We start from the raw sequence: 19,236 nt of genomic DNA on the forward strand, positions 1-19,236 counted from the left end.
AGCAAGGATGTACATACAGCAGAATGGCAGGGAGATCCAAATGTGTGCGGCTTCCAGCCCAGGGATCCCATTAAGGATAAAGTATGTTGGTGTCAGGCTGGAGCTGTTGGCCTCACCCATGGTGATTAGCTAAAAATATAATACATTCTGTGACAATAGAGGCATCCTGTACAAGAAGAGAACACTGAGATTATTTTGCTCCAGAGACAAAACATGAATATATATTTTACATGATATAAAGAACAAATTTAGAGTGAAATTTGGACCCAGATCATGTTTTTTGATCGTTCTGAGCGATGTTAAGCCTGTTACAAAATCAAAAGAATGTACATACAGTGCAAATATAGTGCCAAAACAATGGCCTGGCAGATATCATACAGGAAACTCTGTTTTTATGTACCTACTCAGGTTCCCATGCCAATCACATAGGCTGGATTTTGCCCCCTCAATCCATTTCCAAATATGGACTCTGTTTATATAACATTAATTATCTTAACTATCCACAAAATTTCACTTCCTTCAAGAAGTCCTCTCACTTGAATCCACTGGGTTACCCTCCATTAAATTATGTGAGCACCTACTTAATACACAAATCTATAATGTGGCTTAGTTTGATTTGTTTACATATGTAAGTATAAATTTTCCAGATGAAATAATGAGAAAGTGAAAACACAATGAAACAAAAAACAAATAATTACTTACAATTGATAAAGCATAATCATGTGCATTTTACAGAATAATTCAAACTATTTCTTGCTCATAAAATATGAAGAGATTTTTATAATATTCACATTAAAAACAACATTGCTAAGCTTTAATTAATTATCTTCTTCCTGTTATTTTCAAATATCTCTGTAGATAACTATGATATATAAAAATATTATGCATATAATGCCTATATACTTAATCATGAAAAATATATATCATGCTATTAATCCATTCTTATAAAATGCATTATAATAATTTGTGTTGTTTTAGAGTATGATTTTATTCTCAAAATTGCCAGAGACATTTATGGTCAGTAGGATATAATCCTTATTTTGTTAGTCTATGTTTTAAAAATATTTCTTTCCATCATTCTTCTTTATTCTCAGATTCTATCTTGAAAATGATCCTGATTAAAATCATAACACTTTTACATTCTTTTAAAGAAAATTCTTCTTTACCTTATATTAAACAAATATTTCCATAATTTTTTATGGTTTTAGATTATCAACCTGAGTTATCCATTTTTCAAAGACCTGCATATTTAATTGCAATTTCACAATTCATTTTATTTATATCATTTTCAATATTTTAATCTTCTGCAAATAGAAGCCATTTCCTAACTTTTATTGCTTTTCTCTCTCCTTTCTGATAGAATTTAACCTAGAGTATCTTACTTTCTTTCTTTGTTTAACCACTAGGTTGAATCCATTGAGAAGTATTCAAAATGATGGCATCTATATAATCTAAAATATAAAAAGTAAAATAAAATCTGGAAAGCAGAAAAAGATTAGAAAATATAGCTTTAAAGCATTTTCCTCAGTTGTAAAATGCTCTCAGCATTAAGTAAACTATAAAAATTCTCAGTACAACTTGGAATATAGACAACAAAGTACATAGTACTATCAGAATTATTTTTAATACAATTGGCATGATTTTTGCTCTGCAAAATAAATGTAAGTAATATCATCTCTGGCCATTTCTTAATCCCTCCTATATCCTTCCATCCCACTGAGAGCAAAAACTGACATCTTATGTTTGTTTACAAAATCCTGTGCAATTAGGAGCTTTTAAATGTCTGACTATGTCCCAAATATCCTATCTCTGACACTCTCAGTCCATCTTTATCTCCTGAGATTTCTCAAACTCAGCAAATGTGTGCACTTATGACATTTCCACTGGCCATTTTCACTGCTTGCTGTGCTCTTCCTAATATAGGACCATGGCACATACCTTCTACTGATTCAGATCTCTCTGCTCAGTGTCATCCTCAAAGCAGAGCTTTCCCGCCTCCTAATTTAAAACTCCAACTCCCAGACCCCCACCCATCTTGGCACAACATCTGACTTTACAGCCTTTCTGTACTCCACAGCCATTAGAAGCACATGTTGCCTCTCAACTATTAGTTGCATTAGTAGTGCCTTTTGCAAAACATTTAGAACTTTTGTCTACTTTGTTCACTACTAAATCTCAGCAGACGAAAAAAAAAAGTCATATAATCAATGAATGGATCAACAAATTCCAAATCCTCCTTTTTGGTTGGTCCTAGTGTTTGTATATAGATATCGTAGAAAATTAGTATTGAACACTGAAAAAACAAGACTGGACCTGGAGAAGGCAAACATGGTTTCAAGATGTCTTTCAGACAAGTATCTCTCCTTTCCTTGTTTTCCCTCCCCTGCTCCCTCTGGCAATCCTCACTCTTCTTTCTACTTCTCTGTGTTAAACTTTTTTAGATTCCATTTATAAGTGATAGAATATAATATTGGTCTTTCTTTGTATTGCTTATTTAATTACCCGAACATCTACTAGATTCATCTATATTGTTCCAATAATAAAAATTCCTACATTTTAAAGGCTGAATAGTAATTCATTGTGTACATACACTGCATTTTAAAAAGTCCATTCGTCCATCAGTGGGCACTGCAGTTGTTGCCACATCTTGACTCTTGTGAATAATGCTACAATGAACATAATGAACATGGGGATGTTTTGAAGAACATTTTGTGCTGTCCAAGAAATATATTAATGTAAATGAACAATCAAATAGAAAAGCAGTTTATTGCTACACCTAAATACTACTTAAGACCAGTTATAAGGAATTATTGAAAATTAATAATACATCATTTTACTTAAATAACATTAAAATATTTCCCCAACTTTATTGTCACAATGCATTCACCACCACTCAAAATCTGTAAAAAATTGTGAAAAAATGTATTGAAAAATAAATGAAAAGGCTTTTAAATCAAATTCTTGATATAGTACTGTTGATGTCACTGCAAATATTTGCATTTCAGTGATATCTGTATACATGATGAAGATATAGTAGTGTAAATCAGACATTTGAGCATTTTCCAGTTACACATATTCTGAAATCATTTATTTTTAAACCTCCTTTTAATATGATAAACCAATAATTGTGAAATAAAATTGACATTTTCCATAGAAATAGGTTTATTCCCATTTTTAGCTATTATCTTGAAAATATACATTTGCCATCAATATGATATATTAGATGTCTTAAGAAACACAAACATTTGACTACTAATTAGCATTATTTTAAAAAATTGAGAAAGTACAATAATGACAACCTGCCTTACATGGATTAAGTTTACTCATTAAATTCTAACTATATCACAATTTTAACATATAATATAATTATTTAAAATTTGCTTATGCAAAACACCCATACATATCTAACATGCACTAAAAAATAAGCTTTTATTGCAAAATGGAAAATAAAAAATGAATAAAATTGAAGCTATTAAGAATTGAGAAGTGCATACAGTAGATGCATATAAATATGCTCCTTGTATTATTTTACATGCTTGAAGGGCATATAAACAATGAACAGAAAATTCCCAAAAGTAGATTTTGGTTTCCATAACGTTACTCATTTATGCAGATAAAGTAACATGAGAAGATGATGAGATCTCTGTCATAGATGTGTTTCAGAAAAGAAAAAAATGACAAGAAGATGAGCTACAGATCACTGCAATATCTTGCAACTCTTGAACTAATTCATTTCCATTGGTAGATAGCTTACCACTTCCCACAGAAGACTCCTCATTTTATGGAGAGAAAAAAAGTTTTCCTATTATTTTATGGACATAAATTTGAAAGAAAAGGAAGAAAGATGCTTGCCTGTACACATCAGCTTCATGGTGCCTTTTTCCTGCAGTGCCTGAACAGCATTTGATTTCCCTCTTTCATGTCCCTTCTCAAAGCAATTTGCAGAATTCTAAAGAGAGATAATTAAGAATCTTCTTTATGCAGCCTCCCTCTGACTTAAATGCCTTTTATTTAGTAGCACTTTTTGGTGCATCTTATATTTGTTTTCTTCTGTTTCATCTAAGCTCACCCTGATGCCAGATGTTTTTAAATATCCACTCATGACTGATATTACTCACAAATAATTGTGCTGTATTAATTAGGAACCTTCTATATAATAAACAATCTTTTCTCTGGGGATCTTATAAGGTAAAGTACAAAAGTTATGATTCTACATTTAAGGTGCCATAGATTTCTGTGAGGCAGAGGAGGTAACTTTACCTTTGTGAAAACAAAATCCACATTTTGAATACAATGCAACTTACAATAGCCAAATTAAGGAACCAGCCCAGATGCCTGTGAACAGTTGAGTGGGTGAAGAAGCTGTGATCTATATGCACAAATAGAGTTTTACTCAGCCATAAATAAGACTGAAATTATGACATTTGCTAGTAAATGGATGAAACTAAAGAACATCACCATAAGTGAAAAAAGCCATACTTAGAAAATTAAGTATCAAATATTTTCCCTGATATTCAAAAGCTACATAAAACTAATGGGGTAAGGGAAGACCTTGTGAAAATAGAAGATAAATCAATTGAGTAGATGAAAGGAATACAGAGGTAAACAGGAGGGACAGGAAAAAAGTACGAACTGCGGAATGAAATTAACCAAATAATATTATGTACATGTAATATTATACCACCGGGAATTTTATCTGCATGTATCCTTATTAAGAATCAATTTCAAAAAAATAAATAAATATAAAGGCAGATCAGTAGAACGGAGGAACATGCATGGGGAAAGGGGGAGGGAAGGGAAAGAGCAAGGACTTATTACTGAATGAAGCCAGTTACATTCCATGCATGCATGATTATGTCAAAATGAAACTCACTATTTTGTATAATTATAATACACTAATAAAAACTAAAAAAAAATCTTCCTGAAGTGGATACATTGTTTTTGACCTGTTTCTTATGTGTAAACCCATACACATCAAATGAGGGATTATTTTTTCTTCTTTTACTTATGAAAGTGCAAACACTTTACACTAAAAATGACATAACTTTATTAACATGTCAAAACTTGACTTCAGGTAAGAAAGAGTTTTAGTTTAATTTTTTTCACATGGATTAATTGCTTTTTAACTGTTTGTTGTTGTTGTTGTTGTTTTCCACAGTAGAAAATAACATAGTGATGATTTGTTAAGTGTTCTTATGGGTAAGATGGAACTATATGTTCAAGAATTTTCTTTTGTGAGTTGGTGAGTTGGAGCCGGATGAAAGACAAATTTGCACAAGATTTGGAAGTCAGAAGTGGAGCAATAGCCATTGCTCTTTAAAAGCTGTTAAGTTTATGTGCATTCCAAGATAGATTGCAGAGGGGATGGTACATTCATGCCTATTTTTGTATGCCCCCCAAATAACAGCAGAAGCATTCTTTTCAATTTGGGGGTACCAATATAGGACAAAATAAATGTTAAAAACACAGAAAGTATAGTAAATATAACCTTTTCTTAAAAGATGCTGATTAGAAATCAATAATAATAAAATACAGAACGTATATGCAATTAAATTCTATGTAACTATGGATCAAAGAATATTACCATAAATTAACCTATCTAAGTATGATGTATTAAGCTTTATATGTTAAACTTTTTATATTAACAAGACTCCTAAATGAAAAGTCCAAACCATAATATGAATATCTGTTGAGATGTATATAATTCAAATTAAAAAAACAATGCTCTTTCAAAGACACTATTCATAACATACAATATGAAAACACAGCAGGGTGAGGAAAAACTTTCAGAAAATATATCTTACTAACAATTTTTTTTAACCAGAATATACAAAGAAAGCCTCCAACAATAATATCAACAACTCAATTAAAAATGGCAAAATATTTGAGTGAACATTTCACAAATAATGGCATACTTGCAATAAATAATCTTTCACCACTTCTATTCAGCAGAGTCCTTAAAACCCTATTCAAAAGAAAGAAATTTTATAAAGCGATGCAAATAGGAAAAGAAGAGCTCAAACTACCTCTATTTGTTGATGATATATTCTATATTTAGAAGACCCAAAAAACTTTACTAGAAAGACTCTAGAATTCATGAATGAATTCAGCAAAATAGGAGGGTATAAATACACACCAATAAATGAACATAATTTTTATACACCAAGAATATATTAGCTGAAAGAGAAAACAGGAAAACTATCCCCTTTAAATATCCTCAAAAATAAAATATATGGTAATCCACCTGTAAAAAAGGGAAAAGGTGTCTACAATGAAAACTACAGAACACTAAAGAAAGTAATTGAAGAAGACCTCAGAAAATGGAAAGATCTCCCATGTTCCTGGATAGGCAAAATTAATATTATCAAAATGTCCATATGATAAAAAGTGATACATATATTTAATGCAATTTCTATTAAGATCTCAATGATGTTCTTCACAGAACTACAAAAAGCAATTATGAAATCCATTTGGAAAAATAAGAAGCCTAGAATAGCAAAAGTAGTCCTCAGCAGAAAAAGTGATGAAAGAGACAACTAAATGACAGACCTTCAATTATACTACAGAGCTATAGTAACAAAAACAGCTGGTATTGGTACCAAAACAGACATGAAGACCAATAGAACAGAACAGAAGGCATAGGGAGTCACCCACCTAAATACAGTTATCCTAGACAAAGGTGCCATAAACATACATTGGAGATAAGATGACCTCTTCAACAAATAGTACGGGAAAAACCAGAAGTTCATATATAATGAATGAAATTGAACTCCTATATCTCACCCTGCACAAAACTTAACCTAATACTTAGACCAGAGACCCAGCACTTACTAGAAAAAGCAGGCCCAATTCTCCAACATATTGGCTTAGGAACTGACTTCCTTGACAAGACTCCTAAAGCTCAAGAAGTAAAATCAAGAATCATAAATGGGATGGTATCAAACTCAAAAGCTTCTTCTCAGCACAGGAAACAATAAAGAATTTCCAGGATATACAAAGAACTCAAAAACTTAACACCAGAAAACTAAAAACCCAATAAAAAATGGACAAAGGAACTGAAAAAAAACATTTCACAGAAGAAATATGAGTGGACAACAAATATATGAAAAAATATTCAACATATATTTGAGTAGACATTTCACAAATAATGGCAGCAGAAGCATTCTTTTCATTCTTTTCTTTTCTCTAGGAATTAGGTTACTTCACTTAACATGATAGTCTTCAGTTCCAGGTAATGCAAACTACACTGATATTCCATCTCACTCCAGTCAGAATGGCAACTATAAACAACACAAGTAACAATAAGTGTTGGATGCAAGGAGAAAGCAACTCTCATACATTGTTGGTGAGTCTGCAAATTGGTGCAACCTCTATGGAAAATAGTGTGGAGATTCCTTAGAAAACATAGAATGGAACCACCATTTGACCCAGTTATCCTACTCCTCTGTCCATACCCCCAAGGACTTCAAAAAAAAAAAACATACTACAGTGACACAGCCACATCCAATGTTTATAATAGCTCACCTCACAATAGTCAACCTATGGAAACAGTGTAGGTTTCCTCAACAAGTTCATGAAGAATTAAAGTGTGGTATATATTCAAAATGGATTATTACCCAGCCTTGAATCAGAATGAAATTATGGCATTTTCTGGTAGATAGGTAAAACTGGAGAATATCATGCTAAGTGAAATATGCCAATCCTAAAAAAACAAAGGTCAGAATGTTTTCTAAGGTTGAGGAGGGGAATAATAGAAATCAATTGGATAAAACAAAGAAAAATGAAGGGAAGGGAAGGGGGTGGGTGGGACAGGAAAGACAGTAGAATTAATCAGACCTAATTTCCTAGACTTCAATTTGACTACACGAGGGTAGCTCGACATCATGAACAATGAAAAGTGTGGGATCCTAAATAGAAAGTTACACTGTGTGTATGTATAATTTGTCAAAATACATTCTACTTTCATGTGTAACTAAAAGGAACTTTTGACATCATCTGGAAAATACACAGCAAAATTATGATGCAATGAAACTATACTTACACAACAATAACTTAAAATGAAAAAGATATAGAGCATCTGGAATGTTTCTTTATTAATTTGGGAAACTTTAATTTGGAAAGGTCACTTTTTTTCCTTTATTTTATTTATTCATTTTTCTGTGCAAGGGATTTAAATCCAGGGCCTTGCACATGCCATCAAGTTGCACTACAACTGAGCTACACACCCAGGCCTGTTAAAACAAATGGTGAGAGGCACAATGGATATTCATATGTAGAAGAATGAAACTTGACCCCTATCCTCAGCCTCCACCAAAGGCAAGTGAAAGTAGATCAAAGACGTAGGAATTAGATCAGAAACTTTCCAACCATTAGTAGGAAATGTAGGCCCAATACACCAACATGTCAGCACATGAACTAACTTCCTTAACAAGTCTCCTAATGTGCAACAAATAAAACCAAAAACCAGTAAGTCAACAGCATCAAACTAAAAATTTCAAATGAAACTATTTATTTTTCAAATATATATATATATATATATATATATATATAAACTTCTGTAGAGCAAAGGAAATAAGGACATGAAGAGATAGCCTATAAAATGGAAGATTTTTGCCACCTACTCTTCAGTTAGGGCATTAATATCCAGAATGTATAAAGAAGACAACACCACCAAACAAATAACCCAGTTAAAAAATAGACAACAGAACTAAACAGAAACTTCTCAAAAGAATAAAAATAAATGAACAACAAATAGATATTCATCATTTCTAGCAATTAGGGAAATACAAATCAAACTACATTCATTTTGCATCTCATTCCAGTCAGAATGGCAATTTTCAAGAATACAAGCAATAATAAGTATTGGCAAGGATATGGGGGGGAAAGTACATACATTATGGGTTATACTACAAATAAGTTTCACCATTCTGGAAAATAGTATGGAGACTCCTCAAAAAACAAAGATTGGTCAGGCTTGGTGGCACATACCTATAATTCCAGAAACTTGGGAAGCTGAGGCAAGAGGATTCCAAGTTTAAAACCAGCTTCAGCAGTTCAACGATGCCCTGGGCAACTTAGTAAGACCCTGTCTCTAAATAAAATTTAAATTTCTTTAAAAACACTCTGGGATGTAATTCAGTGGTTAAACACCCCGGGGTTCAATCTCTAGTACAAAAAAAAAATCTAAAACTAGGAATGGAACCACCATACCACCATATGACCCAGCTATCCCACTCTTCAGTATATATTCAAAGAATCTAAACTCAGAATGCTACGGGAATGAAGCCACATTAGTGTTTATAAAAGCAGCACAATTCACCACAGCCAAGCTATGAAAACAACTTAGATGCCCTTCAGCAGATGAATAGATAAAGAAAATGTGGTGAATATGGATTATTACATATGCATAATGAAGTATTACTTAGCCATAAAGAGAGAAATTAGGGCATTTTCTAGTAAATGGGTGAAATTGAAAACTACCACACTAACTAAAATAAACCAGACTCCCCAAAATGAAAGTTGAATGTTTTCTATGATATGCTAAAGTTAGTCTAAAATAAGAGACAAGAAAGAGAAGCGGAACAAAATAAAGAAAGCAAGACGAGGTGCGGGATCCCATCAAAATAGAAGAAAGATCAGTGGAGTAGATGAAGAGGATCGAGAGGGAGGAGGAAGAAGAAAGGAGAACAGTGGAATGAGTCTGACCTAACTTTCCTATGTATATATATGAGTATAATACACTGAATCTCACCATTTTATGTATCCACAAAACACTAATTTAAAAAAAAATTAAAGTGTAAAAGCTGGGCATGGTGGTACATGCCTGTCATCCTAGCAACACAGAAGACCCTGACAGGAAGATTGCAAGTTCAAGGCTAGCCTCAGCAATTTAATAAGGCCATAAACAACTTACTGAGACCCTGTATCACAGTGAAAAACAAAAAGGGCTGGGGATGTAGCTCAGTGGTAAACTGCCCCTAGATTCCTGTATCAAAATGAAAGAAAGAAAGAAAGAAAGAGAGAAAGAAAGAGAGAAAGAGAGAGAAAGGAGGGAGGGAGGGAAGGAAGAAAGGAAGGAACAAGTAAATAGAAGAAAGATCAGTGAAGTAGACGAAAGAAAATAGGAAAAAGAATAGGTGGAAGGAAAGATCAAGTAGTAAGGACTGAATTAGAGCAAATTATATTTCATTCTTTTGGGATTATGACAAAATTAATTCTAATGTTATATATAATTGAAAAGAACCAATAATAAAAACTATAATTAAAAAGTCACTTTTAAAATCACACTGCAATTTTCCTGAAAATTTAAATAGTTTCCATTATATGACTCAGAAATTACATTTCTATTTACATGATAAAATGAAAATATATGTCTATACAAAGAAACTTTCCTGTGAATGTTCATAGCAGGCTACTGCATAATAGCTCCAAACAGGAAACAAATGAATATGCATCAATACAAATGAATGAACACATTGTGGTGTATCTACATAATGGCAAACTGAAAGAGATTAAAAAAAAACAAATCACTAGCATAACACATAGATAAACCTTATAAATATTACATTGAGTGAAAGAAACCAGACATAAGGGAATACACTATATATTTTCTTGCATATTAATTTTTAAGAAAAGCAATTCTAATCTATACTGTTACCAAGAAGATCAGGAATTATTTGGGCCATGACGTATAGTTGGCATTGACTGAGAAGGGACATAAGGAAATTTGGGGAGGTGAAGAACATTTCTATATCATAACTGAATAGTAATTGTGCATGTGTGTATGCTTATTAAAACTTCAGGAACTCTATCTCTTCAATATGTGCCTTTTATGGAATGGGAATTATACTTTGACCAATTTGATTTAAAAGACAAATCAACACAAATCAATGTTTAAAATAAAAGAAAATTATCATATCATTACCCAATAGAAGTAAGTATCTACTGTCATAAAATTTAAAATCTGTTCATAAGAAAAAAATAACTGATCTTGGAATAAAGGAGACATTTACAGATGATTAAGAATATCTCTGGAAATTTATAGAAACACTATGCACACTAGTAACTTATTTTATGTTAATCTCGGGATTATCTCACTGGGAATGAATTATACTTTACTGAGCATCCCAATCAGACATTTCAGGGTGAGTGTAGAGATATGTTTTGAAAATATAAATAAGTTGTTTTTAAACATCTGAAATTATTACAAATCAGTGTGTGTTACTATAATCATTTAGCCAAGTAGTATTCCTTCTGAATAAGGGATCTGTTTTCAATTTATAACATGTTTTATTATTACATGGCTGTGCTTCTACAATCTGCCATACATTCAATTCTTCATATGATCATTTGGAACCAGGACTCTTTCTTTCCAGCAGGCTTCATTATATCCAGTCATCAATAATGAAACAAATATAGGTATCTGTAATCACTGCTCCTGGTAAATATAGCATAGGACGGAGATCCTAGCTATTGGAAAAAGGTAAGAAAAATATATTAAAAACAGAATAGGAAGAAAAACTTTTCATCTTTCACAGACACTGTGATGTTACCCTTCTAGGTAATCCTGAATGACCTACACATAAACTATTATATATAATGACCAAATTTATCAAGGATACTAAATTCAACACCATAAATAAAATTCACTTTTTTGTATACAAGCATTATTTACTTACTCATTAATTATGTGCTAAGTTTTGAAAAAGTTAATATAAAAATCTGTCTACCAAGTAGATTTAATGCTGAAAGTACAACTGGCTTCTGAACTACATAGTTGTCGCTATGAGAGATTGTATCTGCAGGAGTTTCCAATTATAATGAGCAACACCACAGTTCCTAGGACAATTCCCAGTAGCTCAGCCAGTGTCTTAGTATTCAGATGTATCTGATTCTTAATTCTCCATTTTACATACAATGAACATATACACACACATATACATATGGGAAATCAATTCCCTTCTGTGATTGTAGTAAAAAGAGACATAAGAAATCTCTCTGCTTCTACTGAGACAGTAACAACTGAGTCTTCTTCCACTTCAGAATATATTGCGCACACACAAAATGCACTCAAACCCAGAAGAGAATGTTCCCTCCCTGACTCATCTACCAAGGTTTCAACATTGGTCATACATTTTCCATTCAGGTCTAAGAGCACCACATAGACATGAAAGCGACTTAATTCATGGATACATTCTCAGTTTCTTGAGGAATTCAAGCAGTTTTCAAGGTAAGAGGATTTCTGAATTGGGGTTGCATTCTTCTTAATAAAGGATGAATGCAGATTATGGCAGCTGCCAAAGGAGGATGAATGTAAGTTTCAGGCAGGACTGTATCCTGACTCAATAAAAACACCAATAATTCCCACTAATGTGCCTCTGCATATTAGCTTCTGTGTTCCGTTTTTATTTTAGATAAAACATTCATATTTCAACTACCAAAACATAGTTCTTATGCAGAACCTTTTAAAGAGAAGTACGTCTTCAGTCCCACTGGCTGTGAAAGCTAAGAGCAACATTTCTGAGAGACAATAATTTATTAATCAGAGGGTAGAAAGAAAAGAACTATGACAGCCATATTCCATACTTTTCTCTAGTTTCTTTTCCTTTTTTTAAAGGAAATGCATCTATTTGACACTGTATTCATGAAATTTCAATTATTTCACAATTCAACAAATTTGAGTACCTCTCAAATTTGTGCAATTACTCCACATCATTTGTTTCCATATTTTCTTGGAGCCTTATAGTTGTACATAATGGTGAAATTTATTGTTACATATTTGCACATGCACACAACATAATACTGTATTTAGGCCAATATAATTCCCCATATTTCTCCTCTCTTTTCCCTCTTCCTATCTCTTAACCCCTTCCCTCTACTCTACTGATCTGCCTTCCATTTTCATGAGATCCACCCTGCACCTTCCTTTTCCTTTTCCTCTCTGGCTTCCATATAGCAGAGAAAACACTGGACCCTTGACTTTCTCAGTTTGGCTTATTTAACTTAATAGAGGTATCAAGTTCCATCCATTTTCCTGCAATTTATGTCAATTGCAGGAAATTCAGAAATATCAGGAATTGCAGGAATTTCAATTTCACACTTTTTAAAGTTCTACTGGGGATACCTATTGGAATACCAGGTGAATTTCCAAAATATCCAGGAGGTTTTATAAATTTCAACATTGAAATTAATCAATTAATCAAAAGGTCTATTTTTGCTTCCATAACCTCTTCTGTAGGAGTAGCCCTAGAACCACAGTACTTGTTCATTTTGTTGTTATTATTGTTGTTTTTAATAAGCACACCTTGAGCAATATAGCCAACTACATAATTGTGCATCTTTTGTGTTCCTCCTATGTTCACAACTTTGATCATGTTTCCTCACAGCATACTATCAAATCAAATGTTCTCCCCTCAATACTCACCTTATGTCAACACTTATTCTCCTAAAGCCTATTTTTCTGTGGAATTTAAAAAAAATGTATTGAAAATCTACTTTACAGCAGAAAAGCATTGCTATGTAGATTATGTTGCTTGAGAAATATTTGTTCTATGAGTCTTGGAAGATGTGATGTGGGTAGAAAATAAAGCACTGTATAATAAAGGAATATTGACTGATGCAGTTTAAGCTGAAGCATCTTTTTCTCATTGAACTAGATCTAGAGTCCAGAAGACTAGATGCTAATATTGGAAAAACATTGGCTGCTTTCTACTATTACAATGATTCTTCATTACCTATTTACTTTGTCACTAATAAAATAGGTCATGGAGTGATGATGTTAGAAAGGGCATTTGTTTCTATGTTTTATTTTCAAGATCAGTCCATCATTTTGATTAAAGGTAGATATTAGGAGAGGGTAAAATATATATTTCTGTAGTGAAGATTTTTGAAGAGAGAGGAGAGGAATTTTGTGGTACAAGTAAATTGGAATCAACTTCAGCAAGTCTATTAGGTAAAACATTAACTTTGAAAGGTTAGAATGTCAGAACAACTGATGATTATAAATATTTCAGGTTAGTATGGGCATCTCTGACTATGGTGAACACCTGGATCCCAGAAAATATATAATCAATCCTTGACCATCCATTTGGTCAGTTAGTAGCCAAATTCAACCTGGAGAATGGAAGACATGATAACAAAAGAAACTGCACAAGCCATTGATGTTGTCAACATCTAATGCTTAAGGCATGGACTCTAAGAGAGTAGGTACCACATGTAAAACCTATGAGAGCAATAAGGTCATCTATCCCCAAGAAAGATGAATTAGCCATTTTATGGGACAAAGCCCTGCTAGTCAGTGACACTCTGAAATTTTTTCTTCTGTTTACACAGGGAATTCTGTGAATGCTCTACTCTAAACTTCCCAAAAGTCATTATGTCACTCCTAAATGTCACCAGCCTTACTCCAGCTTCATTCATTTTAAATGGCATCCCTGGTCTGGAAGAGGTGCATTTGTGGATCTCCTTCCCCCTGTGTGCCATGTACAGCATTGCCCTTACAGGGAACTTTGGCCTTATGTACCTCATCTACTCTGAAGAGGCCTTGCACAGACCTATGTACATCTTCTTAGCCCTTCTTTCCTTCACAGATGTGCTCATGTGCACCAGCACCCTTCCCAACACTCTCTGCATACTGTGGTTCAACCTCAAGGAGATTGATTTTAAGGCCTGCCTGGCCCAGATGTTCTTTGTGCACACCTTCACAGGAATGGAGTCTGGGGTGCTCATGCTCATGGCACTGGACCGCTACGTGGCCATCTGCTATCCCCTGCGCTATGCCACCATCCTCACCAATGTGGTGATTGCTAAAGCCGGGCTGCTCACTTTTCTTAGGGGCGTGATGCTTGTTATTCCTTTCTCTTTCCTCACCAAGCGCCTGCCATACTGCAGGGGCAATATCATCCCCCATACCTACTGTGACCACATGTCTGTCGCAAAGATCTCCTGTGGGAATGTCCAGGTCAATGCCATCTATGGTTTAATGGTTGCCCTTCTGATTGGGGGCTTTGACATCTTGTGCATCACAGTCTCCTACACCATGATCCTTCGGGCAGTTGTGAGTCTGTCCTCAGCAGATGCTCGGCAGAAAGCCTTCAGCACCTGCACTGCCCACATCTGTGCCATCGTCATCACTTATGTCCCAGCCTTCTTCACCTTCTTCACACACCGCTTTGGGGGACACACCATTCCTCCCCACATACACATCATTATGGCTAATCTCTATCTACTCATGCCTCCCACCATGAACCCGATTGTGTATGGTGTGAAAACCAAGCAAATTCGAGACAGTGTCATTAGGTTCTTGTTTAAGCGAAAGGATACTTTGTCTCAGAACGTCAAATAGACACTTTTGAATGTAAGAATTCCCTTACCCAGGTTGAGATCACCAACCCAACAGTAAACTCTCCAAAGGAAACCTAGTATGTGTCCACAGGGAACACGTATCTGCAACTCAAAGTCTTCTTCCTCTTTTGAATGGCTAAGTCTCTGTTCATGTAGGTAAAATCCCCCTGTGTGAAATTCAAAGCCTCTTTAATGTAGAAGATTTCCATGTTCACAGCATTTAGTCTTACTAGACAGGAATCTCTTCCCTGAATGACAATGTTCATACACTGAGACAGAGTGGTTGGATCACTGGGGTGGATTTGAATGTCTTGAAGATTTTAAATTCCTCACAATAAACAACTTATGTTCATTAGTATCTGTATCTGATTTACCTTTCTCAGCATTGTCCTGCCAAAATCACTTGGAGTTAATTCTTATTTCCTGGGTCATTATCTTGTTCTGGATGGTAGGTACAGGGTTTATCAACTTGGTGGCATTTCATGAAACTGTTACCTACGATGTTTGCTCTTTTTTGCATGCATGATATATTTCAGAAAAACATTTATTTGAAATAACATCTTTTGAGAATCATACTCGGACCCTATAAACTGTAAAACAATTTTTCTTGTCTCCTGTGCTTCTGTATATGACTTAGAATGAATATACACTTTATTTATTAATGAATATGTTAAATTTGGTATGTTATGTGTGCATGTTTATACAAATTATGATCAAATAACATGGACAATACCATAGTAAAAAAATGATCAAAACCTTCATTTATTTCTTTTATAGAAATAACCTTTTAAAACTATTGTGGTATTCATATATATATATGTATTTTTTGTTGCTGTTGTTGTTCTTTCTGGTGATTATTTCTTTACTCTAAGTTATGTTTGAACTTTAATTAGATTACAAACTATTCTGTCATACACAATGAGAATTCTTTTTTTGTACCAGTGATTGACACCAAGGGTGCTTAACCACTGAGCCACCTCCCCAGCCCTTTTTGTTTTTTATTTTGAGACAGGGTCTCACCAAGTTGCTTAGGGCCTCAGTAAATTGCTGAGGCTAGTGTTGAACTTGTGATCCTCCAGCCTCAGCCTCCCAAGCCAGTAGAATTAAAAGCATGAACCACTAGGCCCAGACACAATGAGAACTAATTCAATTACTATATCAGTCACACTTTCTCTCAAAATATTATATATTTTATATAAATATACATATATATATTGTATGATACCACAGACATGAAAAATATGCATGGGCCCTGTCCTCCTTTTCCCACTAATTTAAACCTCTATGTGAATCAATTTTATCTTTAGTTTCTTCTTTAAATTATTACCATTTCATTCAATTCTGGATTTGTTTGTAATTTGATTGTAATGATTAAACTTAATAAATATTATTTTGTGTACTATAGCTACATGAATGTTAATATGAGTATTGAGTGCGAATGTTGATCACTTTGTAGCCAAATCAAGATTATAGTTCCTTCTCTTTTGTTCTAATAGCATCATCCTTATTACTCATGAAGAACCTGCATCCATAGTTTTCAGTAGTATCTGAAAATATATTACACAGATTGAACAAGAACAAGGTATATGGAAAAGAAACACCAGAAGGCAAATGTCTGACTTTTAGAACTGTCATTAAAATAGAAAGCTGTTAAATCAAAGGAACAAATTTATCCAAGCCTCTCTAAATTACTTTTGTATTTTTAGTTGAAAAAATGTATTTCTTTCCTTCAGTTATTTGGAAATATATAATACATTAATGTTAACTATAGCCCCCACTCTTGTACAAAAGAAGATCAGGTATTATTCCTCCTACCTGTGACCTTGCATTCACTGACCTACCTCATCTCCTTCCCACAACCCGGTGTCTGATAACCACTATTTTGTTCTCAACTTTGGTAAGATAACGTTCTGCATAAATCTACCTCATGTGGTACCTGTGTCTCTCTGCCTGGTTTATTTCACTTCACATAATATACTCCAGATTCATTTATATTGCCCAAAATGATAGGGTGCCTTCTCCTTTTTTGGCTAAGTAGTATTCCATGTGTGTGTATATATACTGTATTTTCTTTATGCATTCATTTCTTGATGAACAATTAGGTTGATCCCTTACCTTTGCTCTTGTGAAATGTAGTGTGCAGATGCTTCTTCAACAGACAAATCTCATTTAATTTGAATATATACATGGTAATGGGATTGCTCAATCATATGACAAATCTGTTTTTATTTTTTTGAGGAACTAATGCACTGTTTCTCATAATGACCATAACACACCATAAAGTATTTTCTATAACTGAATTCAGAATTGGTGGTTTAAGAAATGCCAATAAATGACAAAATACCTAAAAAAGTGTTTATATAAGATAAACTTGGACACATCTTTGTGAGAATATATGATGTACTCTCAGCAAATTTTAACATAAAATGTATTATTGCTAAACACAGTCATCGTGCTATATATTAGTCTTCCTCAGCTTGTCCGATATCTGCACACTTGCATTTGTGGACCAACATCTCCCTATATTTCTCTTGTACACCTGACTCTTCTATTTTCTGTTACTATAAGTTAAGTTTATTTCATATAGCACAATTTCTTCAAGGTCACTCCATGTAGACATAAATGTAAGGTTTCCTTATTTTTAACTTTTTAAAAGTTGGCACATAAAAATTATACAGTTACAGGTTTATAGATAATGTTTCAATATACACATCACATAATGTTGGAAGCATGGTGAACCCATCTCCACAAACATCATTTCTTTCTGGTGAAAACATTCAAAAGTCTTTCTTCTAGTTTTTAAAGAAGTACAGACCCTGATTATCTATAGCCATCCTATTGTGCATTTGAATACCAGAACTTACTCTACTAATGATAACTCTAGCTTAGCACCTACCTCTCTTTTGTAAGTTTTGTTCTGTTTAGTTTTTTTTTAAAGATCCAATGAACTCTCAATTCCAACTGTGGACACGAGGTTCCCACCTACATCAGTGGATCGCCTGCTCACCAGACTTCCCATTTCCTAATATTTATGCTTAGAGAAAACCAGCTACTAGTGTAGAACCTCACAAAAGGAAGTGACAGAACAACTTGACATTGCTTCAAAGGGTACAGAGTTTGAGTGCAAATTTTCTAGAGGAAATTTGATATATAAGTGATTTAAAAGTAGTATATATTTGAATTAATACCTATTCATTTCCACAAATTTCTTAATAGCATCAACCATGATATGTGGATGATCATCATAAAGCTACAATGTAACATATTGAAAATGAATTCAATGTTTTTAATTAGAGAAATATTTAAGGCAGGTGGATAGCCATAAAATACACTACTGTGTTAACTTTGAGACACATTGTAAAGTTATTGATGAACGTTTATGATATATTTTTAAATGAGAAGCTAAGAGTGGTAAATAACCTGTGAATTTTGATCATGATTTTCAGAAAAAAATAGTGCATTTGTGGATACAAATACCCAAAAATCTATGAGTAGGTATTTCTGAGAGAAATATGTTACTTTAAAATGTCTTCATTGTTACTATTTTCTTTTTTGTTAATTAATAAGCATTTACTATTTTGGAATTTTCAATAGTAAATAAAAATTCATGAAATCTTACATAAATATCAATCTTTTAATTTATTTTTAATTGTGTTAGACAAGAATTTTCAACTTGTAGTCCTCATTGTGGGACACCTGTGTCAGGGAGTGACCTTCTGGGCTGCTTTCCTCTGGGATCCACCTATGGCTAAGGAACTAGTTCCCCAGGAACATGTAAAGCTTTGTATCATGCTTTCCCTTAGGGACTCTGTGCTCTGTGGGGGCTCTTAAGCCTGTTTTACATTAAGTCTCAAGACTTCTGAGGACAGAAGAGATTGTGTTGGTTTCCTGTGG

The 19,236-nt window shown here is 33.6% G+C and overlaps 1 protein-coding gene across 1 annotated transcript; it reads left to right on the forward strand.

Annotated features, from left to right (window-relative positions):
• Nucleotides 1-14,374: 14,374 nt before the first annotated feature.
• On the forward strand, nucleotides 14,375-15,343 carry LOC107157549 (olfactory receptor 52N1). Its single transcript, XM_015503906.1, has one exon. It carries the CDS (start codon nucleotides 14,375-14,377, stop codon nucleotides 15,341-15,343), a length of 969 nt encoding a protein of 322 aa, XP_015359392.1.
• Nucleotides 15,344-19,236: the final 3,893 nt, after the last annotated feature.

This window comes from Marmota marmota, unplaced genomic scaffold (assembly GCF_001458135.2).
Source record: "Marmota marmota marmota unplaced genomic scaffold, marMar, whole genome shotgun sequence".
NCBI classification, from domain to species: domain Eukaryota; kingdom Metazoa; phylum Chordata; class Mammalia; order Rodentia; family Sciuridae; genus Marmota; species Marmota marmota.